This window comes from Lolium rigidum, chromosome 4 (genome assembly GCF_022539505.1).
Source record: "Lolium rigidum isolate FL_2022 chromosome 4, APGP_CSIRO_Lrig_0.1, whole genome shotgun sequence".
In the NCBI taxonomy this organism is placed as follows: domain Eukaryota; kingdom Viridiplantae; phylum Streptophyta; class Magnoliopsida; order Poales; family Poaceae; genus Lolium; species Lolium rigidum.
Genome location: NC_061511.1, coordinates 6,788,100 through 6,814,058, shown reverse-complemented (window position 1 = coordinate 6,814,058; position 25,959 = coordinate 6,788,100). Strand labels below are relative to the sequence as shown.

Genomic DNA, 25,959 nt, shown 5'->3' with positions numbered 1-25,959 from the left:
GCCGGTTTGTGGTCGTTGGAAGGGAAGTCAGAGTCGTTGGCTCCTTGACATGTGATAACGATGACGTTTGATCGCTATCTCGACGGTGGTCTTTCTTCTTGTTGGTGTGTGTGCTTCATGTAGGTGGCCATGTGGGCCGATGGTTCCAAATGTGGCCATGTTCCATATGACATTGATGCACTTGTTGAGGTTTTATCCCGATTTTCATCAATAACGAGATAAGTGGTTGTTTTGGAAAAAAAAAATGGGACCGAGAGAGTAGGATATGTGTACATGAAATAAAATCACTAGAAAAATGTGTGCTCTAAATCAAAACGGAATTGATAATTCTCTATTTGAGAATAAGCTTACAACTCAATCAAGTCCTGCATCGTTGGATTTGCTTTGCAATTTGACTTGCAACTGTAGTTTTTTAGGCTAAAATTGTTTCCTACTCGGTGCTACTCCCTCCGTCCTTCAATAAGTGGATATCTAGCTCTAAATTTTGTCCACAAAAGAGTGTACTCCTATCTTCGCAATGCATTTTAATTATTTCTTTCTCATCACACGGAAATCAAACCCAATAATGTTGAGCACATATTTTCTTTGTTTTCTACATGCACTTAACTCATTGAAGGTGAAATAATTAAAAAGGAGAGATACATCTTCTTAATGTATTTTTACTCTACTTCATAATTTATCTTGTAATACCCGCATGTACATTATGAAGGAGTACTCGTTAATTACAATATGTGTTGCAACTTGCAGGACAGAAGTCAATTGCTGAACCCGTCGACGCCATCGTGACGAGGACGACCCTGCTGGATTCCGGAATCCTGGCACCCTTCCCCCACTACCGCAACAAATCCCCCAAAGCTCCACCGCAACACCTCCTCCAAACCCTAGCCGGCCAACTCTAACGCTCCGAGCCCCAGACGGCCGCCATGGTGAGCGAAGGCGCCGACGCCGGCATCGAGCGCGTGCTGTGGACGGAGGCCGAGGTCGCGGCGCGGGTCGCGGAGGTCGCCTCGGAGCTCGCGGCCGACCTCCGCCGGCTCCCGGACCCGGCCGTCGTCGTGGGCGTCGCCACGGGGGCTTTCCTCTTCCTCGCCGACCTGGTCCGCCGCGTCGACGCGCCGCTCGCCGTCGACCTCGTGCGCGTCGAGTCCTACGGCGACGGCACCCAGTCCAGCGGCCGGCCCCGGGTCACCGCCGACCTCAAGGTCGACGTCGCCGGGAAGCACGTCGTCGTGGTTAGTGCCTCGGGTCTCTCTTCTTTTATTTATTATCCTGGTCTGTGCGGCGGGACATTAGCTCCTTGGCCTGCATTTTTCTGTGATTGTTGCTTAAGGGGCAGTGGTCCTATACTAAGGTTTTTTGGTCGTGCGCCTGTCAGAACTGAGGAAGATTGGTTGTCTGCATGAGTGGACTGTTTGTTATTTTCCCCGAACCTTGCATATAAGCAAGATATAATTGAATATTTGAATTCATAGAAGTAATAGTCGTCCTTTAAATCACCTAAGTTTAGTTTGGTCATGTCATCTGAATTGGGGTGTTCTATTTTTTACTTCTCGGCAGAGTTGAGTTTATTCAGGGTTGACTAGTTGCTGAATTTAGTTATATCAAACATCATTACAAGAATGGGAAAAGTTTAAGGACCGAACATTTGTTTTCTGTTTGATCCCTGGTCGTAAGGACCTAGGGTCTGTTCGGTTGTGGAATTAGATGGAACGGAATGGAACGGTTCCATTCCTCGGAGCCGTTCTCGCGTTCGGTTGGTAGATAGGATGGAACGAACTCGTTCCACAAAAAGGAATATTCGGTCCAGATGCGGAACGCACCCGTCCGGGCAAATCGGCCGGACGAGGTGGAACGGCTCGCTAATCGCTAGGCCACCTCCATCCCTCTCTCTCGCGCCCCTCGCTAATCGCCAGGCCACCTCCATCCTCCTCCGCGCCGGCGGACAGCCCCCTCCCTCGAGCTCCTGCACGCCGGCGGGCCGCCCCTCCCTCAGCCTCCTTGAGGTCGCCCCGCCGCCATCCTCCGTCGCCTCTGCTCCGACGGTCGCTGACGCGGGCGGGGGCGCGGAGGTCGCTGGGCGCGGGCGGGCCGAAGGTTGGCGGGTGCGGCGCGGAGGTCGCCGGGCGCGGAGGTCGCCGGGCGCAGAGGTCGCCGGGAGCAGCGCGGAGGTCGCCGGGGCGCGGAGTTCACCAGGCGCGGAGCTCGCCGGGCGCGGGCGGAGGTCACCAGGCGCGGAGCTCGCCGGGCGCGGGCGGAGGTCACCAGGCGCGGAGCTCGCCGGGCGCGGGCGGAGGTCACCAGGCGCGGAGCTCGCCGGGCGGGCTCCTCTCCCGTGGTTTGGGGAATAATTAGGGTCTAATTAATTGGGTATTTAGACTAATTAGGGTCTAATTAATTGGGTATTTAGACTAATTAGAGTCCGTTCCATTCCACAGCTTCTGAAATCAACCGAACACCCAGATGGAATGGAATGGAATGGAATGGGATGGAACGGAACCATTCCATTCCATTCCACCACATCCCGAAACCGAACACATCCCTAGTGCCTGCCATCTGTTGACCCGGGTAGTCGAATTGATGTGAGGAAGAGGCAGAAGGGAAGGGAAGGGAAGCGGTCGGATCAGGGGAAGAGGATGGTCGGGGAGGAAGGGAGGAGGATATGATGGAAGACACAGACCGGCAACTCCGAGAATGGTGTCTGGGCGAGATAGCAGTGCTGCTGATGTGGATGTGCTCACCACTCTGGACGGCTAATACAAGCTATGTCCCAGGCCTAGAGGAATGACCTGATCAGGTGCCATTGCCCTGCCTTGCAGCCGGCAGCGACTGGAGAGGAAGAAGTAAGGCTGTAGTGCGAATGCAGTGATGACTATCCTTTCTTTACAAGGAAAACAATTCTCTTGTACATGTTACTTGCAAGAACATTGCTCTTTTTTTGCACTAATCTCTGAATGTTTTAGCACTGGGATACGTAGAACAGTAGTGGTCAGTTCGTATGTGAATAGCATCTTTTGATAACACCTCTCAATTGTATACCTTGGAAGTTTGGTTACTTAGCACCTGAGGTGATGAATCAGTAACAATAACTCATCAATAATTATTATGATTACAAAGTCTCCAGTGCTATTGGGCTTTGAGCTGTAGGATGGCTTTGCAACTGAGCATATATTCTGGGTAGGATATCAAATAGACTTAAACGATTCACATTTCTCCTTTTTTTTTTCTCTGATTGTCGTGGAAACAGGTAGTGAATTGAAATGTATCTCTTCAGCACCCCAGTGTAAAATGGCAGCAAATGACAGCATCACATAAATAAATTTTTCAAGTAGTGTGTCCACCTTTGGGGGTCTACGTTTTACTACCTCTGATCTTATTTAATTGATGCTGCTCAACATGTAGGACTGCCTGCCGTACATGCACCACTCGCCGCAATTTAAACCGATCGGAGGGAGTATTTGGCTTGCCTATCATGCATTTAGAGTCCATGTTCTGGTGAGATCTGATTAGCTTTTCATTGATGACGGTTTTGTATCTTTGTAGGTTGAAGATATTGTAGACACAGGGAATACTGTTTCCTGTCTCATCGCTCATTTACAAAAGAAAGGAGCATCATCCGTATCAGTTTGCACTTTCCTTGACAAACCAGCAAGAAGGACAGTCAATTTTCAACTAGTGGGGGATGGAAAATTCTACAGAGGGTTCGAGGTACAAATATCACTCACCTTTAACGTCATGCTATATGGCATGAAACCAAACCTGATTAGTCTTTATATGCTACTCCCTCCGGTCTCTTTTAATTGACTCGAATTTAGTACAACTTTGTACTAAATTTGAGTCAATTAAAAAGGACCGGAGGGTACCTGCTAACATCATTTATGTTCACTGTCTAGTTCGTCTCCTCCATTTATAACAAATGGTAGTGGCAAGCTATCCAACAGTATCGGTCCCTTAATTAATTGCCAAACTGTCTCTGTTTCTTTTCAGTGCCCTGATAGCTTTGTTGTTGGCTATGGTATGGATTACGCCGAGCTGTACCGGAACCTGCCTTATGTTGGAGTTCTGAAGCCTGAGATGTACAATAAGAAAACAAGCAATTAGACTGGAGGACAGACAATACTCACAAGATATGCAAGATCGCGGGAATTAAAGGATTCAAAAAAATGGGTTATATATTTTAGGCAACTGGTACTTAAGTTTGTACAAAAAGAAGCATACCACCTGCTAGTTGACCTTTCTCCATATTGGGCCGAGGGAAATATTCCGTTCCTCTGAACAGCATAACATAAAGATACCTTCATTTTGCCCATACTGCAAGCAGGAAGAAAAATCTGTGTGGTGGTAGGACATGTTATCTCTTCGATATACTCCGTGTGAGTGGAGTACTCAGGTCACACCTGGTTCAAAAAAATCGAGATGCAGAAAAGGAAATAATAGGAGTAATTGTATTATTTCAACATCTTGTCTCATTGGCTAAACAAAAAGAATTGTAAGGATCTTCTGCTCAGTTTTGTCATGTTTGGTTCTCATGCTTCGTTGAGAATTTTTTTTTTTGACCGGGTCTACGGCGGGCTTACGCCAGCCTGAACATTGATCAAGAACAACAAGTGTACATGGGGATTATTACAATTTTTTAGAGGGAGGCGAGGGGGGTGGGGGGGGGGGGGAGAGCTTCAAGGGGGGTCAAACCCGTTACACCAATTATTAAGAGTGAGAGAGGGAGAGGAGGTAGTACAGCCAATGTCCTCAATGCACCTATGGGAGACAAGACGCAGGTCTTCGCTCACGCCATTGAAAGTCCTGCCGTTTCTTCTCTTCCAGATGTTCCAGGTGATGGCGGCGACAATCGTTGTTTCTTCAAAATTCCTACATCGCATGGCCCAGAGGTCGGCGAGGTTGAAAGGTCTCCCAGCGCTGAAGTCTGGAAAGAAGAAGGTCCAGACTTCCCAGGCACGGGGGCAGAGCAGCAGCATGTGGTCGGTGTCTTCATCTTGGGAGCAGGAGAGGCAGGTAGCGGTGGTACTGAGACAATGGCGAAATCGGCGTTCATTGGTCGGGAGACGCTTCTTCAGGGCAAGCCAGCTAAAAACTTTGCACTTCAGAGGGGCAGCACTCCTCCAAACCTTATCAGCAACCTCGTCAATCTGAAAATGCCTGAAAGAATTGACATAGACACTTTTGTTCGAGAGCTTTTTGTTAGTGAGGCGGTCACAGCGGTCATCCGGGAAGTCGCGATGCAAGACCACAGAGGTGAGCTCGTTTGCAAGGGTACGAAGGTCGGTCTCCGCGGCAAGCGAGAGGCGCAGTCCAAGGGTGCCGCGGAAGTCGGACGTCAGAGCCATGGCAACATTAATGTTTATGCGAGTGGAGTGGGAGTAGAGGTCAGGGAAGCGGTCCTGAAGGGTGGCGTCGCCAGTCCAATGGTCGGCCCAGAAGGCTGTCAAGGCACCACTGCCTACAGAGACCTTGGTGACGGAACGGAAAACCTTGAGACCAGCGATAATGTCCTTCCAGACGTGGGTGTCGAGGTGGTGTGTGTCCCCGAGGTCCCTGGAGCCATTCCAGCTGTACCGGCGGCGGAACCAAACAACCCAGGGGGTGGAGGTGTCATAATGGATCTTGATGAGGAATTTTGTTAAGAGGGCGGAATTTTGCGATTGGATGGAGAGAATGCCGAGCCCCCCAAGATTTTTTGGGGCCCAGACATCCTTCCAGGCGACTTTGCAGTTTCCGCCATGGCAAGTTTCCTCTCCGATCCAGAGGAAGGCCCTGCGACGCTTGTCAATAGCCTCAACGACCCCAGCCGGAAGGAGTCCGGCGGCCATAGCATAGGCGAGCATGGCCGTGAGGACAGAGTTAACGAGTATCAGACGCCCCCCAATTGGGAGGCACCGGCCCTGCCACCCAGATAGGAGCATGTCACTCTTGAGAATAACAATTACAGAGGCTTTGGAGAGATAAATCCTGGAAAGGTATCCCAGAATATAGATGTGCAAGCCGTTAGAAACTTTGAAACTGTTTTTGGTCTTTAGTTACTGTTATTGGAAAACCGTAAACAAACAGGAACGTGTTTGTTTTCGTGTGGAACGTGCCACTCCATCAGCTCTGTGCCACTAACGGCAATCCGAGTGGAACGTGCCACTCCAGAAGCACTCTGCCACTGACTGCAATCCGCTTGTTCTGTCTGGCTCATTGGCTGTTTCTCCTCGCTGCGGCCTCAGCTCCGCCATGGCGACGAGCTTCTTGTCCGCCACTGGCACCTCGTTCCTCCCCGTCCGCCGCAAGCCCACCGCCGCTCCCTCAGCTCCGTTCCCCTCCAAACCGCGCCGCTCACCATCCTGCTCCCTTCATCCTCCCGAACGCCGACGCTCCTCCACCTCTTGCTCTTCTCCTGCCAAGATCCCCACCTCCAACCTCCTCTCCTCAATCACGGCCGCCTCGAGAACCCTGCTCTTCCTGCTCGCCGCCTCCCTCATCGCCCTCTCCGGCGTTCGGCGCCCCCTCCCGTCCCTCGCCGCCCCTCCCCCGCCTACGCAGCAACCGCAAGACACCAAGGGGCAGGAAGAGGAGCCCAGCGACGAGGAGCAGGAAGAAGCGGAGGAGGACGAGGCCAAGTGGTTTGAGAAGGAGGAGGAAGAGGTGGAGGCGGCCTGGATGCAGCCAAGCGACGACGAGGAAGAGGAGGAGGAGGACGACGAGGTCCAGATGTACCTGGAAGTCCTCAGCGAGGACCCTGGCGACGTGGCCGCGCTCAAGTGCCTGCTGTTCGCCAGGATGCGGCGCAAGGACTGGGGCGGCGCGCTGGGGTACGCGGCGCAGCTCCGGGTGGCCGAGCCCGGCGAGGTGGAGTGGCGGCTCATGGAGGCGCTGCTGCACGAGCTCAAGGGGGACCTCGCCCAGGCCGAGCGGCTCTTCCAGGAGGTCCTCGCCGAGAAGCCGCTCCTCGTCCGGGCTCTCCATGTGAGTGTACAGCAGCACCCGCTTTCTTTCTCATCAGTAGTTTGCTCTTTTTGATATGATGGTTAAATTGGCCATGTTATTTGCAAACGCTCAGAATTTATGTTTCAAATATTCAAAAAATCCGAATCAAAATTCTACATATAGCTAATGATTTATACTACAATGGTGTAAAATCTCAATACAAACTACTTCATATTCTAGGCTACACAAAAATACAAATTCTGACAAATTTTATAGTCAATAGTGCACATTTCAATACTATTAAATTTGTCAGATTTTGCCAGTTTCGTGTAGCCTAGAATATAAATTAGTTTGCATTGAGATTTTACACCATTGTAGAATACATCATTGGCTACCTCACAATTTTGTTTCGTATTTTTTTAAAACTTCAAAATAGAAATTCCGAGTATTCGAAAATAAAGAGCTGCTACATGTAGCTCGGCCTCCAAAACGCCACACTCATATTCTAAGAGCATTATTAGGAAAATTTGGGAAATGAAATTGGTACTGGAAGTGGCAAATCCAGGAGAAGAGTAACTGTACCATGAGCATTTGTTGCGAATCGTTGTAGTACTTTTTCTCAAGTTGCAACAACTTGTGGATGCGAATTTTGTTTCGATGCTGAAGGAAAAACACCAATTCAAATTTCTCATACTGTCGATAGGTGGTCAGCTCGAATGCTTGGATTTTGAAAAATATTCTTAAGATGCCAATCCGTAGATTTGCATTGGGTTCAGAGATAACAAAAGGTGGGCCTTGCATTTTGTGTTGTTCAAATCTGATCAGCTTGATGCTACCATTTGAAGAATAGTTTTCTGTGCCTATCCGCAGATTTGCATTGGACTGAGAGAGAAGAAACACCTCACCTTGCATTTGGGGTAGTTCAACTTCCATGAGCATGGATGCTAGCATTTCCAGAATTGTCTTTGGTGCCGGTCCGCACATTTGCATTGGATAGAGAGAACACAAATTGGCCTTGCATTTTGTGTACTCCCTTCGATCCATAATAAGTGTCGGGGTCTTAGTTCAGATTAGCTCAAATTTGAACTAAACCTTGACACTTATTATAGATCGGAGGGAGTAGTTTAAATGATTGTATCTGATATAGACACGATATAACCAAGCACTTTTTGTACTTAAGAAATGTTTGATGTGCATTTTTATTTCAGTCCTCTTGCGACGTGCACCATGCAGTGCTGCAACTAGCCATTCTGATTTAATAACATGGATACCTCGTACATTCTATTGTCCATTAATAATACTCAATTATTTTACAAGTTAAACCCACTCTTTACTGTGTTTACTAGAACTACAAGCATAGCTGTTGTTTTCCTGACCCTCAACATTTGCCAAATTATTTTACACTTTAACTCACTCTTTACTGTGTGTATTCTTTCATGTGGTACTAGAACTACAAGCATAGCTGTTGTTTTCCTGACTCAACAATCAACATTTTCCATTCTTGCAGGGACTCGCACTGTGTATGAGTAAAAGATACGAAGGTCCAACTGTTTTTGAGATGCTGGAGAAAGCTTTGCAACTTGCAGTGTCAGAAGAAAGGGTCCCGGAAGAGCGCAACATAAAGCTTCTGATTGCACAGATGCATGTTGTCAAGGTAACAAATGATACCCAGGTTCTGATTACATAGTATATATATATTTTAAAAAAACTCTAAATGAAATTACCGACATCACAGGGCGACCTGGATGTTGCATCAGAGAAATTGCAAAATCTTATTAACGAGGACCCCCGGGATTTTCGACCTCATCTTTGCCAGGTATTCCTTGAGCATTGCGACTTTGATATGCCCTGGGTTTCAGGCTCCTTTCATTTTGACCCTGTTGTGAATTCTCTGTGCTGTGTTTCTACTTTGCAGGGCATTGTATATGCACTTTTAGACAGAAAGGAAGAAGCAGATGAGCAATTCGATACGTATAGAAGCCTTGTGCCGGATGAGTTCCCAGACAAGAGTTTTATCAATGATGTTATCTTATCGGCCAAAATGGAGTCAAAAGATCGGCTACAAAAGGACTTCAGATCCGAGTTCCTATCTAGAAAATGATACTCCTGATCTTGTTTTTTCCTTACCTGAACGAACTGTATTATACTTAGTCATAGTTGTAGATAGTTAGGGTATTGATACAGGTGCAGCAATTTTTATACGTGAAAATGGAATATGACATGAGTCTCTTGTAACCAATTCGCTGTACTTTTAGCTCATCCCTCAAATGGAGGAAATGACCTTTCGGGCATAAATGCGCCGTTTCATTAGCCCTCTTCGTCTGAATTGAGGCCAGTGTCCTAAACCAGCACCCCAAGAGAGCCGAAACATCGATGGGCATGGCAACCATGTTTGTCATGTCACTCTTTTCCATAGGCTCAACTCGCGGTTGCTGACTTGTGTTGTTTTAATATCTGACGTGAAGCATACTTGTAACAAAAGAATCACTGAATCAAATACATAGTAATAAAGTTGGAACAAGTTAGTAAAAAGGTGAGGTTATGCTGGATGAAATGATAACAGGCGAGGCGTTAGTTTTGCCTGTTGTCCTGTTGAGAAGAATGTTTGATGTTTACAATTGCTGTATGAAAAATACGACTCCATTTCTTCTGATTAGCAGCCAAGGTACGGCACGGACCTGCCGTGCCAGACCCGGGCAGTCCGGAGTTGCGAGCCAGCAAACGAAGCAATTGACATACTGTACATCAATCTAATCCGTTCGACACGGCACAGCTAATCGTTTGAATTGCCGTGTCAACTGGCCCATAGCAAGTGGCAAGACCGTCTATAAAAGCACACCCACGGCTAACACTTGACAATCAAGCCTACCAAAGCACAACAAACCAAGAAGAGAGAGTGAGCAAGAGTTCAGGCAAGCAAAGATGGCCACTAGCTCAGCCGTAGTCACCGTGGCGATCTTCCTCCTCGTTACGCTCTCCGCCTCCTACATCACATCAGCCCTCCGCCCCAGCCTCGGCGCCTGCCAAGCCAGTGGCTACTTACCTGGGAAGGCTGGCCACTGCGAGAGAAGCAACGATCCAGATTGTTGCGAGGATGGTAAGAGGTACCCTCAGTACCACTGCTCGCCTCCGGTGACATCGAGCACCAAGGCTGTCTTGACACTCAATAGCTTTGAGAAGGGCAAGGACGGAGGCGGGCCGTCAGCGTGCGACAATGCCTACCATAGCGATAAGGAGATGGTCGTTGCCCTCTCCACTGGATGGTTCAAGAACATGGCACGTTGCGGCCACCGAGTTAAGATCACTGCGAATGGAAACTCCGTGTATGCAAAAGTGGTGGACGAGTGTGATTCTGTGTATGGTTGCGACGATGAGCACAACTACGAGCCACCCTGCCAGAACAACATCGTTGATGCCTCGCCGGCGGTTTGGAATGCCTTGGGGCTTGATCAGAATGTTGGTGAGCTGGCCATCACCTGGTCTGACGGTGACAACTAGTCAATATTGATGTTGACATGCATATGCATTACTGTTTGTGTGCGATTTTACATCTAGTGATGTGTTTGTACATACGGATTGTATTTGATGTATTGTAAATATATACTATTCCGGTTAGTACAATCTTTTTTTTTCGTAATGTTCAGTTCTAAGGCAAGAGTGTTCTTCCTCAGTCGCATGAATCTCATCTATCCACGAATAACACCGCTACTCTCATCACCATATTGATTTTCGCCTCTTCTTCATTATTTTAACCTCCTCGAAATAGGCTTGCGCCCCGCTTTATAAATAAAGCCGCAACGGCCGAACCGATACAAGGTGGTGAGGAGAACCTCTTACAAAGCAGATCAAGGATAAACAAAAAAGAACACGAAAACCAAAACTTGCGGCGACATTGAAAACGGCCCGAGTTGCAACGGAGCTCCACAACGGCGCCCCCAAGAGGGTAACGACGCATCACGCCGCCGCCGCCGAGACCGCAAGGTCTAGGTTTTCACCCGGAGCCGTCCCGCGGGGAGGATACCCACAACGACGCCCCCAAGAGGGTTGCGACACCCGCGAGCATCGCCGTCGCCGGCGCCGAGGCGCCGAGCTTTCGCCCGGAAGCATCCTCACACCACGCCCGGAGAACTTAGCCGCCCGCAGCCACCGAGGTAGGTTTCCGAAACAAGATCTGGGAGCTACCAAAGCCGAAGCGCCGCCAACCCCAGGAACACCCATCGTCCGCTCCACGCCATCCCCATGACCGAAGAGTGGGACCACCACCACCGCAACGTTGCCCGCCGTAGAGCCAACCGTGCAGCCCGCCTTCCGGGGCCGCCGCCCCGGCCTCCCACGAGCTCGAGCCCATGACCTAGCCAACACGCGAAACGCTGACGGAATGGACAGGGCAGGCCAACACCATAGCTAACAGTCATCAGGGCCAGCGCCAGCTAGGGGAGGGGATCCGCCCTCCGGCACACAGGGTGCCCACCGTCCGGACGTGGTAGCACTACCAATTAGGCCTAGATCAGGCCCGACCGCCGCCAGGCCCGGATCGAGCCCCATTAGCCGTGTTGCCGCGCTGCTATGCCCACGTCGCCGATGCCATCCAACCGTAGCTGCGTGCCGTGCCAACCCATGCCGCCACCGGCCGGACCACCATGTGTTAGGCGGATGCCATGAGCAGCGTCACCGCGACCTCACTCCTCGCAAGACGGCCGCGACCGAGACCGCACACCGCCGCAAAGGAGCACCCCCGCCGCAACGCCCGGGGACGTAGTTGCACCGTAGCCGACGCCACCACGCCGCCGATCAAGCCCGTCGCTTTGTCGGCCTCCAAGAACTCGCCTTTGAACGCCAGCAAGAGCATCCGACGACCCGCCCGAGCAAAATAGGGGACGAACGCAGAGCTGCCCGGGCCGCCAGATCTGGGCCCACCTGGCCCAGACCTAGATCCAGCCGCAGTGCAGCCCGGAGGGTGCCCCGCCGGCGGTGGCCCTACCCTGGCCCGCCTGGCCATGGACAGTGCCCGCCAGGCCCAGATCGGGACCCAACTGGCCCGACCTGCGCCGCGCCGCCAGCCTGCCCCCTCCGACGCCGCGCTCCGCCGCCTGCCCTGGCTCGCGCTGCGCCGCCACCGCCTTCGCCGAGAGCCGCCGTCGCCATGCCTTGCCGCCGCGCCGCCGGACCGAGTCCCGGACGCCCCGAAGAGCACCGCCGCCGGCCGCATCTGCCCCGCGCAGAGCCCCGCGCGCGCGGGTAAGGAAGAGCCCGCCGCCGCCGGCACCACGCGGGCTTTGCCCGGCGGCGCTCGCCGGCGGCGGCGGGGAGGAGAGGAGGAAGGAGGGTGGGGGGCGGGGAGAAGCTAGGTTTTCGCCCCGGTCGCCCGCGGGGAGCGACGCGGAGCAACCCGTTTTTTTCCCCATTTTAACCTATGGTGGGTTAGGCTGCAATCTCAATTACCCAACCGACATACTATCAAGATCTACTACTGCTAGTTTTGTATATGCAACCAGTCCACCATGCAAGTTTCTATGGTTTTTGTGTGTGTCTCTTCTTTGCAGGGCATTGTATATGCACTTTTAGACAAAAAAGAAGTAGCAGACGTGCAATTCGACCTGTACAGAAGTAACACAAGCCTTGTGCCGGATGAGTTCCCAGCCAAGAATTTTATCAATAATGTTATAGTATCAGCCAAAATGGAGTCAAAAGATAGCTGCAGAAGAACTTCAGACTGAGTTCCTATCTAGAAAATGATACCTCAGATTTTATTTTTCCTTACCTGAGCGAACTGTACCATACTTAGTTATAGTTCTAGATAGTTAGAGCATCCCCACTCGTTGGCGCTCCCCACGCCCAAATCCGGCGAAATTTTCGTCCGGATTGGATGAAGATTTGGCGTGGGGAGCGCCGAAGTTCCAGCCGTCCCCCGGCAGGAAACCCCCAACCTCGACCATTTGACATATTTCAAACAAATTCAACATAAAATTTAACAAGTTCGGCAAACAAGAGTACGAAAATTGCTGAAACAAATTCGGCGATAATCAGTACAATGTTTAACAAGTGCTGAAACAAATGAAGCACACAATTTTTCAAACAAATTAAGACAGACTAGTTGGCGTCGGCGTTGGCGTTGCCTCGGAGCCTCCATATGTGCTCCACCAGATCATCTTGCAGCAGCTGATGCATTGTAGAGTCTCGAATCTCCTGGCGCATAGCAATGAAGGCGGCCCATGATGGAGGCACCTGGTGATTAGGCTGTGCAAGAGGACCCTCTCTCTCATATGGTGCTTCTTGCTCAGCCAGAGGAACCGGATGCTTTCGCTCATCTTCAATAATCATGTTGTGTAGGCACACACAGCAGTTCATCACCTCCCACATCTGATCTTTGGACCAAGTCATAGCGGGGAACCGGACGACGACAAATCTCTGCTGGAGGACACCAAATGCTCGCTCGACGTCTTTTCGGCAAGCTTCTTGTTTCTTGACAAACTCGCAAAATTTGGGGGTGCCGGGGTTGGAGATAGTCTTCACAAATGTTGCCCACTTTGGATAGATACCGTCCGCAAGGTAGTATCCTTTGTTGTAGTGCCGACCATTGATCACATAGTCCACCGGGGAGCATGACCCTCAACAAGCTTGGAAAAGACCGGGGAGCAGTTTAGGACGTTGATGTCATTGTTGGATCCAGGCATACCAAAGAAAGAGTGTAGAATTCGGTGGTCATGGGTACCCACAGCTTCAAGTATCACAGTGCAGCCTTTTTTGTGACCCTTGTACATTCCCTGCCACGCAAACGGACAGTTCTTCCATTGCCAATGCATGCGGTCAATGCTTCCAAGCATCCCTGGAAAACCTCTAGCTTCATTTGTTGCAAGGATCCTCTGAGTGTCTTCGACAGTGGGTGATCTCAAGTAATAGTCCCCGAACACTGCTATGACGGCCCTGCAGAACCGGTAGAAACAATCAAGGGCGGTGGACTCCGCCATCCGAAGATAGTCATCTGCAGTATCACCGGGAGCTCCATACGCCAGCATCCTCATAGCCACGGTGCACTTCTGCAGTGACGAAAATCCAACCAAACCAGTGCAATCCGCCTTGCATCCGAAGTAGGGATCAAAGTGGCGGATGGCATACACAATTTGCGAAATAGCTTTCTGCTCATCCCGAAACGACGCCGGAAAACACTCTCACCGTGCAATGGATTGTCGGCGAAGTAGTCGGCGTACAACATGCAGTAGCCCTCCATTCGCTGTCTCGGCTTGCACTTCCGGCGACCTCGTGCCGACCCACCACGTCGACGAGTTGCCAGTCCGGCGTACATGCTTGCCAAGCAACCAAGGATCATCATGTGCTCGTCGTCTTGGGCGGCTGCTGCCATCTCTTCTTGCATAAGCTCGACGAACATCTGCCCCTCCTCTTCGTCCGAGTCCATGGCCGGCGAGGCAAATGGACGAACACCTGACGGGCGTGGTCGAGGCAACCCGAGCCGCGAGCGACGACGAGCAAGCAGGCCGGAAAACAGGCCGGCGGAAGAGCAGCCAGATAGGCCGTCGTCCAAACACGGCGGAATATAGGCAGGTGGGGAAGGAGGGGCGGCGGAATCTGGGCAGCAAGCCGGCGGGGTGGTGCCGGCGGCGAGAGAGATACGAGGGGTGGGGGAGATTTTGAGCGACGTGGCGGTGGGTTCGTGCGTCGAGTCACCGATAGATCGGGCCCTTCCCCGCTTTTCACTCGTCCGGAGTCCCCGAGAGCTCCCCGGGGGGCCGGGGGTGGCGTGGGATCGCCGGATGAATTTAGGCCCAAATCCGGACGAAAACGAGGAACCGGGGGCGCGACTGAGCCGAATTACGCCGTCCGGATGGAAAAAACGCTCGCCGGGGGCCTCGTCGGGGGGACGAGTGGAGATGCTCTTAGGGTATCGATACAGGTGCAACAGTTTTATACGGGAAAATGGAATATAACATGAGTCTCTTGTATCCAAGGTTTAAAATAGCCCGCTATTTCTTTGCTAATAGCGCGCTATACATATTTTAACAGTCCATGCTAAATTTTAATAATTTTGCTCGCTATGACATTATTTGCGAAACAACATGTTATATAGCGATAAAACATCATATATAGTGTTAGCTCGCTATTTTCTACAACCTATTGATAGAAGGTTTTGAGTTTTTCTCGTTAAGGAAACAAGAAATTTCCTTTTGTTTGTTGTGGCGGTGAACCTTAATATTTTGATTCCTCTTCTGAATCAGAAGATAATATCGGTAATACTGATAATTTTTAGTAAATAATTTATACTATGGCGTTGCCTCGTAAAATATTGATGTTAGACTTCTAAAAAATTGGAGAACTATTTTTGTATGTGATTCTGTGTGTATGAATCTGTCATTTTGGGTTGAAATCCTTTATTTTTACACTTTATCTGATATTTTTCAAACCGCTATTTGAAACGTAGCACACTATTAACGGATATAGCGTGCATCGTATTTCGTGATTGTCGCCTCTATTTCTTTTAGCACGCTATTTTAAACCTTGCTTGTAACTAATTCCCTGTATGTTTAGCTCATCAGCTAATCCTCAAATGGAGGAAATGACCTTTCGGGCAGAAACGCGCCGTTTCATTAGGCCCCATCGTCTGAATTGAGGTCAGAGTCCTAAACCAGCGCAGCAAGAGAGCTGAAACATCGATGGGCATGGGAACCATGTTTGTCATATCATTCTTCTCGATAGGCTCAACTCGCGATTGCAGAGACGTGTTGTTTTAATATCTGCCATGAAGCATAGCTGTAAAACAAGAATCAATGGATTAAATATAATGAAGTTGGCGCTCCATGAAACGATAACAGTCCAAGCGTTAGTTTTGCCTGTGAGAAGAATGTTTGATGTTTACAATTGCTGTACAGTATGAAAAATACGACTCCATTTCTTCTGGATAGCAGCAAGGCTGCCGTGCGAGACCCGGGCAGTCCGGAGTTACTTGCGAGTATCCTACCGCTGCGGCCAGCAAACGAAGCAATTGACTACATCAATCTAATCCATTCGACACGGCACAGCCACAGCTAATCGTTTGAATTGCCGTGTCAACTGGCCCATAGCAAGTGGCAAGACCGACTATAAAAGCACACCCACGGCTAACACTCCTACCAAAGCACAACAAACCAAGAACAGAGTGAGCAAGAGTTTTGGCAAGCAAATATGGCCACTAGCTCAGCCGCAGTCACCATGGCAATCTTCCTCCTCGTTACGCTCTCCGCCTCCTACATCACATCAGCCCTCCGCCCTAGCCTCGGCGCCTGCCAAGCCAGTGGCTACTTACCTGGGAAGGCTGGCCACTGCGAGAGAAGCAATGATCCAGACTGTTGTGAGGACGGTAAGAGGTACCCTCAGTACCACTGCTCGCCTCCCGTGACTTCGAGCACCAAAGCCGTCTTGACGCTCAATAGCTTTGAGAAGGGCAAGGATGGTGGTGGTCCGTCAGAGTGCGATAATGCCTACCATAGCGATGAGGAGATGGTTGTTGCGCTCTCCACCGGGTGGTTTAAGAACATGGCACGTTGCGGCCACCGCATCAAGATCACTGCCAATGGAAACTCTGTGTATGCAAAGGTGGTGGACGAGTGTGATTCTGTGTATGGTTGCGACGACGAGCACAACTACGAGCCACCCTGCCAGAACAACATCGTCGATGCCTCACCAGCGGTCTGGAATGCCTTGGGGCTTGATCAGAATGTTGGTGAGTTGGCCATCACCTGGTCTGACAACGACAACTAGTCAATATTGATGCTGACATGCATATGCATTACCATTTGTGCGCGATGTTACATCTAGTGTTGTGTTTGTACATACCAATTGTAGTTGTAGTTGATGTATAGTAAATATATACTATTCCGGTTGCTGCAAATGTGTGTGTTTCTGCAGTGGTAATGTAGTATGGACAAACTTTTTTTTTTCCGTAATGTTCAGTCCAAAGGCGAGAACGTTCTTCCTCAGTCGCATGAATCACACCCATCCACCAATAACACCACTACTCTCCTCACCCTATTAATTTTTGCCCATATCTTCATTATTTTAATCTATGTGGGTTGGGGCTACAATCTCAATTAGCCAACCAACAGATCTACTACTGATAGTTTTGCATATCCAACCAGGCTATAATGCAAGTTTTGTACGGTTTTTGTGTTCAAGTTTGCGAATATGTTATATTATTTTGATGAAACGTTGCCACTGTCTTTTGGATATAAGTTAGGGAAGATGGCATATTGCTTTGATGAAACATTACCATTTTGTGTATAAGTTTGCAAAGATGCCATATGTTTATGCATGTTGGGCTTTTTTTATAAGATATAAATGAACTCTAAAATCTCTTAGTTTCTTAGACCAATATTTTGATAAAAATATTATTGATGAGAGTTGTAGATGAGAAAATCATGTCTTCTAATACTAAGCCGCGTTATGCATGTGGTTTTATAACGGTTCCTAGCGTGTGGTTTTTTTTCTCCTTGTTAAGATCAGTTAATGAAACTACTAGGTTCACCCAACCCGTGGCATGTGAAAGGTTGTTGAGAGATACAATGAAACATAGGGAGTAGCCTTTCACCATCAAAGTGATAATGTTTCACCAATAACTAGTACATATCCGTTATCTAGTGTAAACTTATAAGCAATGGGATAGAAAGGTTTTACAAAGAACCTAGAACCTAGTTTTCGAGGCCCTTGGGTGTACAAACTAAATTAAATGATGTCATGCATGATATTCAAGTTTTAGGCATTAGATACGATTTAAGACGTGAATGATCATTTAACATAAAAGATTTTCAACATATCATAAGACTTGCATTCTTGAAAATCAACACACCTCCAAATTCAGAGAACACATGGAATTCTAGGATTATCTTTTTAGTTCCAATTTCAATGCTATAAATTTTCAAAAAAATTAATTGTACTAATACTAATAATTCTTTGTCGTACTTGAAAGGTCCCACACAAACTGTTTTTAACATATATTCTCTCCGTTTTAAAATAAGTGTTACAACTTTTTCTAGATATACATGTATCTACACGCTAAAGTGCGTCTATCTCTAGACTAGACACAATTACGACGCTTATTTCAAAACGGAGGTAGTATATGTCAATTAAATACAGTATGATTTATCAAAATACAAGGGACATATGAGTAACAAGAAGTTGAAGAATGAAAACACCCCCACTGCAAGTCTCAGAAGGAGGAAGCGAAACAACCCCCGCAAGCGAGGATGCACCGAAACCCTCGCGTCCTCCTCCGGGCCGCCGCCTCTCTCCTCCGCCCCGCCGCCGCCGCTCCACAAACCCTAACGAATGCGGCACCCTCTCCACTGCCGCTCTCGCTGGGGCGCGCTCTCCTCCCTGGATACCGCCGCGCCTTCTCGACGGACTACGGCAAGGACGTGGACGAGGTGAACCGCAAGTTCGCCGAGGCGCGGGAGGAGATCGAGTCCGCCATGGACAGCAAGGAGACCGTCTACTTCAACGAGGAGGCCGCCTGCGCGCGTGACGCCGCCGGCGAGGTCCTCGGCGCCTTCGACGCGCTGCTCGCCCGGGTCCCGCCCGCCGACGCCGACAAGCTCCGCCGGTCCATGGGGCTCAAGATGGAGCAGCTGAAGGCCGAGCTCAAGCAGCTTGAGGAGTAGCGGCCGCTCCTTGATGAGGGCGTCGAGGTCAGAGGTTTGTTTTTTGGGATCAAATCTGGGGGAGGTTTGGGTTGGCAGCATAGATGCTTCTTTCATAATTGTTGGGTATTCTGATTGAGGAATAAACTTAACCAACAAGCTGTTGCAGTATGTTATTGTAATGGGAGATTTGGAGCTAATTTGAACCGTGTTCCTTCAAATTGTCCGCATAGAGTTTTTTATTGGCAAAATTGAGCTTTTATCTTCAGTTTTGGAAGAAAAATCGATTGATGTACTTGCAGAATCAAATTGGAGGGGCTAAACCTGTAATATGTTCTCGTGCTAGTAGTGAGATTTATTGAGATCAACAAATAAAAATGGAGGGTGTCATTTTGCATGCTTTGCTTGATATTATACTTCATATAACATCCATTGAAAACAATTGAGTAAGTAGATTGGGTACATTTGCATGCTTTGCTTGATATTATATACTTACTATTGCACTTCTTTGTGCGATGAGTACCTAATGTCACATTGAAAACAGTTGAGCAAGTATTAGTTACACATGTTCATTTCAGTTCTTAAGGTGTGTCCTGGCGGATGAATTAATCTTGAAGAGAATTATGGACTGCTGTTATGGTAGATAACATAGATTTAAGCTGCAACTACCATTTGCTATCTGCACTAATGCTTAGGAAAATTGGCAGCTTCCCATGGCTTCTGATATCTGATATAATAGACATGTCTCTAAAATTGGCATTGATGGTGGCCCAAGAATGAATCAAACTATTCTATACATATATGACACCCTCATGTTTCTGTTTTATAGAATATCTCACCTGAGCTGCCCTTTTGTGCTTGCTTTGTGATAATGATTGGTTTGCTGCACTTTGATATTTGCATTGAGACAAATTTTTAGTGTTGCAACTTGCAAGTAATCAGGTCCCGTGTATTGCAGCATTGGAACACTTGAATTTTACACTACCTCAGACTTAATTATTGCTTGGACATGATGTTTAATTTGACTGCTGTTTGTTCCTCAAAAGTTCAGAAGAAGGTAGCTGAGGATTTGCCACTCTGAGTATAGACTATAGAGGCAGCTTAGGTTTTCCACTTGAAGTATCCTGATCTTTCTCCCCTCATCTCCCTTCTTAGTTCCTACCCTTGTAAATGTTACTGTCGGGCACTTTGGAAGCCAACCCTGGATTATTGCTGAACATTAAGCTGTCAAGCATGCCGAGAATGATGTGCAAGCGCTGCACCTTCACTGTGTCGCACTGTCGCAGCATGGAGAGGAGCGGAGCTGTGAAGTGGTGATGAATGAGAGGCGGCAGCAGCTTCATGACGGTCAAAGTGGCCCTTTTGCCTGCCAGTTAGAATGCAAGGACTAGATTTACTCAAACATAAAGCAACTGGACAATACTATTCCAACAGAAGCACCTGATCCCACATTCGTAATTTGGAAAGAGGATCAGTGACAAGGTAAGGTAATATTACCACCAATTATGAAATAGAGCAGCATGTAATTTCAGCGTTGCCATCACATAAAGCAACTGGACACTATTCCAACAAAAGGCATCTGATCCCACATTCGTAATTTGGAAAGAGAAACAGTGATAATGCAAGGTAATATTACCACCAATTATGAAATAGAGCATGTGATTTCAGCGTTGCCATCATCTAGGCCCTTTGCCGCAGCCTCCTGTTCATCTGGGCTACGCTGGACGAGCCATGGGTTGCCTATGCCTTGCCGCGTCTCATGACAGGGCATTCTTCCGTCGACAGTTTGATGGCCTCCTTTTTCGATGCTTCGACGATAATCACCAGCAGTTTGACGGCCTCATTCTGGTGCTCTCGTTCGCTGCACCGTCAGCGCCAGCGGACATCACACCATCTCGTTCCTACTTGCCTGGTTCAAGGATAGTTGTGGCGCTGTTCTGAGCTCACCCGAACAGGTGCATCCTCAAGACCTCAACCTCTTCAGTCTTCAGTTCTCCCGAGCAGGTGTCCAAGTTCGACTCTGCTCTTGGAGTTGCCTGACTCGATTAAGATTTGGTGGAGAGGTCCAAGGTCCACTCACGCGTCCTAATGAACAGAAGCCCGAACCAGTACGAAGAAGAGGTGTAAACTTTTGCAGGTAAACTAGCCACACGAAGAATTTATTTTTTGGGGCACCCATGCTTTCCTCACCAACTTGTTCATGTTTGTGACCGTGGCTCCAAAAAATTGGGAATTGTAAGCCGAGGTGGAGGAATACTCGCTGCTAGCCGTGAGGTTTCAAACAATTGTGCCATCGATCTCCTCATGGAGTTGAACGATATTGAGTAGGCACCAAAGCATAAGATACTCATGAATGTGAGGGATAGTCAAGTTAGCATGCATCTTGATTTTTGATATCCAAGCATTGTTGAGCAAAGCTTGTTTTACATTTTATTGCTTCCTCGTTGATACTTATAGAAAAGATGGGCAATTCTTTGGGCCTCGTCCCATTGAGCCAAGGTAAGTCCCCAAAAGGTGCTATTCACCATCGCCAATTGAGATTGTAGTTGCGGCATTAAAAAAAAGGTCTATGTCCACCTCATTGCAAGGGTTACCCATACCCACCCAAAGCTTATTAGGATCCCACCATTCAAACTAAGGCCATCTCAAACAAAGGGCCCTTGCAAATTTCCCAGGATCCCAAACCTTCAAGACAAGTAGGCCTACAAACCACTTCCTAATTTAGCTTGCACTTTCCCTCAGTAACCTCCTTGGTACCGGCTCATAAAAAGGCACACTAGATCTTGTTCATACAAGCAAGCCAACCCAACGGAACATTGAGAGGAGTGGGGTGGAAAATCTCTTGAGAGGTGAGGACGGACTTGACAAGGGCTCCATGCTCGGTCGCGTTAATGTTCTTCCCATCAAGCTTCCCGGCCATCTTGTCTTCAAGAGATTGAAAATCCACCCTCTTAAGCTGCCAAGATACATCATAGGGAAGGAGGGGCAGATCGGGAGAACTACTAAGCACCTCGTCAAGGTCACCTAATAGGCACCACCATACTTTTTGGAAATTTGTATGAAGAGCGGTCACCTCGCCGAAGGTTGCAAGAATGGAAGCAAGGTTGCAGATATCCTCTTTGTTAGGCACCATAAAACAAAGTACTAACAATGGTGCCCCTCCCTCTTATCTTTTGCAAGAGCCCATCTTGAGTGGCCAACTAAAGGATGCCTTGGAGGGGGTCAATGGTGAGGATGAAGAGGAGCGGGCAAAGGGGGTCTCCTTGCATAAGACCCCTCCCATGCTTTTGATAGGCAAGCCGGCGACCCCGTTGAGAAGGACCCTCGGTGAGGAGGTGCAAAACAAAGCGGTGATCCAATCTCAAAACTTTGGTGGGAATCCATGCCTCTTGAGGATCTCCAGGATGATCTCCCATCTAACGGAGTCGAAAGCCTTGTGAATGTCAAGCTTGAAGAGGAGCGTTGGTATGTTGCTTTTGTGGAGTCTTCTTGCAAGGTGAAGAATATACATGAAATTTTCATGGATACTTCTCTTCTTTATAAACATGCTTTGAGCATTGGAAATAAGGTCGTTCAAGAGCGGTGCAAGCCGGAGGGCTGTCATATTGGCAATGATTTTAGCAATGTTGTGGATCAAGCTAATGGGACTATAGTCGGAGTCTCGGAGACCTCCTCATCCTCCTCCTTTTTAGGTAAAAGCACAATGTTGGTCGAGTTAAGCTATCGGAGATGAGCAACTAGGAGGTTGTTAAATTGAAGGATGGCTCTCATGGCATCGCCTTTATGAGTCCCCATCATTTCTTGAAAAAGGCACTAGTGAAGCCGCCGGGGTCGGGGCTTTGTTAGAAGGCATTTGATTAATGCCTTAAGCACTTCCTCCTCCGTGAAAGGTTATTTGATCCCCTAAATGGCAACATTGCCCAAATTTAGGCTCTCAAGTGATCATGGATGATTTTCTCTTTATGCTCATGTTCGGTCACCCATCGACCATTGTGCTTTAGGCGATGTATATGGTTTTTCTTCTCCTAGCGTTCACCCTTAAATGGAAAATTTTAGTGTTGGCATCACCCTCCTTAATATTGGCTATTCTTTCATTTTGTTTTATTCTCGTACGCTCGATGATAGCGAGGCTAATGACCCTCTTCTTTAGGCAAGTTCTAAGATCTTACTCATCCGGAGAGAGATGGCGTCTCTCTTGGTCGATGTGAGGATAATAGGAGGGCGACATGGAGAAGCATCTTAGTATTGGAGAAAAGCCAGGGCACACCTGTGATGATTTGATGAGCCCTGTAAGTTCATCGAGTCTAGTTGCAAAGGCCTGCGTGTGGTGGTGAGATTATCTGTTTCAATTGTTAGTATTTCCTCCCTCTAAAAATAGGTGTCTCAACTTTATCTAGATACCATGGAGGAAGTAAGACTATCTATGTTATACACATATACTGTAGACTAACTTTACAGTATTGTTGGCATTCTCATCTGAGGCCATCGTCGACACCATTGGGATCTTGTTTCATCCTCTGGCGCACGTTGTGCTGCCGAAGCACTAGCACCGAGGCGCAGCAGCCGGACAAGTCGTCCGAGGACAGGAGGTCCCCCACGTGTCCTAGCTCCGGGCACTCCTCGTACAAGCCTCCCATGCCGCTCGTCATCTGGGTGACGGCCGCGCTGCCACCGTCAGCACCCTTGCCCACGACGAACAGCGAGTACATCCCGGCCATGGAGCACAGAGACTCCACCAACTCCGGCCCGTTGCTCACGTACCTCTCCGTGTAAGACACATGCCCCGGTGCCACGAACCTCGCGTAGAAGTCCGCCATGAACTCCTCGTCCGCCATGGCCTCCTCTTCCTTCTCGCCCACCACCACGGTCACTAGGTGATCATCGCCACCTGGCCCGGGAGACATCACCTCCGTGCTGCTGTGCACGCTCGCTCCCGCTGGAAGGAACCTCGTCACCATCACGGTCACCGATGGGTGAGCCGCCAGCCGAGTCGCGTACGCCACCGCCTCCCTGTCGTCCGGCCCGCCGAGAAACACGGCCACCACGTTGTGCGTTTCGCCTGCGGGGTCATCTGCCGACCTGCTGGGACCGCCCTCGGCGGCCGTAGACTGCCTCTCCGCAATGGTACCGAGACGGCGCTCGACGAGGACCCCGACGGTGCATGGCGCTCTCTGCAGGATCCGCTGGTTGAGCTCTCGGCGGTTGTCGTGGCGGCACACCATGCGCCCGTCGTAGCGCTGCTCCTTGTGGAATGGCACGACGACGAGCGACGCGCGTGCGTCCTCCGCGCCGTTGCATACGTCGGCGTCCATGGTCTCGAGGCTGGAGATGGCCGTCATCTGCCGGACCGGGATGAAGGTGCCGTTCGTGAAGCCGTTGACGGCGGCCACCACCTGGTCGATTACCGGCGCGTAGCCCCATCGGCCACTGTCATCGTCCTCTTCGTCAGCTCCGTCGCCGGTGTGGTAGAAGTGCGTGATGGCGTACTTGCGCGAGCTCATTAGCTCGATGAGGTGGAGGAGGTATATAGCAACAGGCGTGGCGCCCTTGGAAAGCTCGGCGAGGGTGAGCATGGAGTGCACGCTCCCGGCACCGTGGACGCAGACGAGAACGCGGAGCTCCTGGTCAAGCTTGAGGTGCTGGAGGCAGTGGGAGCGGTACTGGAATGCGCTGCGCTGCTGGCGGACGATGGCGGCCGACGCTGGGCCGGCCATGAAGGTGGTGATGATGGAGGACAGGAGAAGCACGCCCTGCGCCGCGCCGTTCCAGATCCCGGTCGAGTCACCCAGGTTGATGGCGAGGATGTCGGCGTAGCCCTTGACATTGAGCAGGAAGCCGAGCACGAGCGTCTCCCTCGCCGGGATGCCGATCATCCGCCCGGCTACAACCGTGCCGACCACCCTCCCGATCGTGCTGAGCAGCGTGGTGTAGGTGACGACGAAGAGGAACTGGGTGGGGGTGAAGCAGTTGATCTTGGCAAAGTCGAGCCTCGCGCCGATGGTACTGAAGCAGAGGGGCATGATGATGCTGTGCACGGGGTAGGCGAGGCGGTCGATAAGCGTGCGCGCCGTGGGGCCTTCCCGCGGCGTGGTGATGCCGATGATGAAGGCGGTCATGGAGGCACTGTAGCCGAATAGCTGGACGTGCTGCGAGAGGCCGACGATGAGCACGAGCATGGCGAACAGCTCGTACTTGCTGATGTACTGCTTCCCTTGCTTGGTCTTGTTGACCAGCCTGGTCATCCATACCATAATGCGCACGGAGACCCACACGTTGAACGCCATCCACAGGAACATGATCACCTTCACCACCGGCAGCGCGACTAGCCGGTTGGGCGGTGGCAAGGGCTTGCCGTCCTTGTCGTAGGTGGTTGGACTGACCACCATCATGCTAATGGCGGCGAGGCTGGCGATGTCGTTGGCGAAGGCGGTGCCGATGGCGAGCTGGCCGGTCTCGGAGCCGGTGATCTTGAGCTCCGTGACGATGCGGATGAGGACGGGCGAGGCGGTGCTGGTGAGGACGAGCATGAAGAGGGCGGTGGAGGCGTAAAGGCTTTCGGGCTGGAAGGTGCGCTGCCCTGGGTGGAGAAGGCCGTAGAAGAAGGGGCCAGAGATGGTGGCCAGGACGAGGCAGAGCGCGGAGCCGCCGAAGGCAACGATGATGGAGGCACGCAAGTGTCGTCGGAGGTAGCGCAGGTCCATCTCCAGCCCGATGAAGAACATGAAGACGACGCGGAGGTAGTAGATGGCGTCGCCCAGCGCCCGGCCGGCGTCCTTCATGCCCAGCTGCCGGAGGTCGACCATGCGACCGAGCACCGTCGGACCGACCACCACGCCGGCCTGCATGCATGCGCACGCAGTATCATATCAGGGCGAATCCCAATTGCGAATTGATTCTCAGAAATACCAAGATTCGTACCAGGATGTGCGAGATGATGCTTGGCTGGCCTACGCGACGAAGCACGGAATGGAAGAGGCCAGAGAGGACGAGGACGGCGGCCATAAGGCCGAGGATGGCCAGCACGCCGGCCATGAAGTAGGACCCCTCGGCCACGTCGGCGGAGCACTTGGCCTCGTCGTCCTCCGCCATATCCGAGATGGTCTCTTCGGTCGCCGGCCGGCCAGACAGGCCTCCGCCGTTGAGCTAGCTTGCTATATATGGTGTTCATGAGCTAGCTAGCTACGGTTTGGGTGTGGTTCCTCTTGTCTTAAATTGTCGGGAGACGTGACCGATGAACTAGAATGCATGAACAGATCTAACTAGTTTGATAATTGAGCTGTTGCAACTAGCAACACCTTCTCCAACAAGTATCTGTTTGTTTTGTTTTCTACCGGAGTTTATGCCTAGCCTCGACAAAAGAATATGTGCACCCCAAATATATACAGACCATTTATTGGCAGCCAATCCGTAGTTGGTT

The 25,959-nt window shown here is 50.0% G+C and overlaps 5 protein-coding genes across 5 annotated transcripts; 4 read left to right on the top strand and 1 right to left on the bottom strand.

Annotated features, from left to right (window-relative positions):
* The first annotated feature begins 861 nt into the window (after positions 1-861).
* Positions 862-4,454, top strand: LOC124708233 (hypoxanthine-guanine phosphoribosyltransferase-like). The gene is made up of 3 exons (XM_047239922.1): positions 862-1,232; positions 3,541-3,705; positions 3,985-4,454. Exons 1-3 carry the CDS (start codon positions 924-926, stop codon positions 4,096-4,098), a joined length of 588 nt encoding a protein of 195 aa, XP_047095878.1. The 5' UTR covers positions 862-923; the 3' UTR covers positions 4,099-4,454.
* Positions 4,455-5,835: 1,381 nt separating this feature from the next.
* Positions 5,836-9,228, top strand: LOC124646642 (protein SLOW GREEN 1, chloroplastic-like). The gene is made up of 5 exons (XM_047186735.1): positions 5,836-5,841; positions 6,127-6,957; positions 8,426-8,572; positions 8,654-8,734; positions 8,834-9,228. The coding sequence occupies exons 1-5, from the start codon at positions 5,836-5,838 to the stop codon at positions 9,017-9,019; spliced, it is 1,251 nt and encodes a 416-aa protein (XP_047042691.1). The 3' UTR covers positions 9,020-9,228.
* Positions 9,229-9,840: 612 nt separating this feature from the next.
* LOC124646641 lies at positions 9,841-16,668 on the top strand. Its single transcript, XM_047186734.1, has 2 exons — positions 9,841-10,415; positions 16,047-16,668. Exons 1-2 carry the CDS (start codon positions 9,841-9,843, stop codon positions 16,666-16,668), a joined length of 1,197 nt encoding a protein of 398 aa, XP_047042690.1.
* A 1,451-nt stretch (positions 16,669-18,119) lies between these two features.
* Positions 18,120-18,763, top strand: LOC124649663 (embryogenesis-like protein). The gene has a single exon (XM_047189258.1). The coding sequence runs from the start codon at positions 18,150-18,152 to the stop codon at positions 18,561-18,563; it is 414 nt and encodes a 137-aa protein (XP_047045214.1). The 5' UTR covers positions 18,120-18,149; the 3' UTR covers positions 18,564-18,763.
* Positions 18,764-23,014: 4,251 nt separating this feature from the next.
* LOC124646640 (cation/H(+) antiporter 1-like) lies at positions 23,015-25,631 on the bottom strand. Its single transcript, XM_047186733.1, has 3 exons — positions 25,461-25,631; positions 23,450-25,381; positions 23,015-23,389 (listed from the first exon to the last, which is right to left on the bottom strand). The coding sequence occupies exons 1-3, from the start codon at positions 25,629-25,631 to the stop codon at positions 23,015-23,017; spliced, it is 2,478 nt and encodes an 825-aa protein (XP_047042689.1).
* Positions 25,632-25,959: the final 328 nt, after the last annotated feature.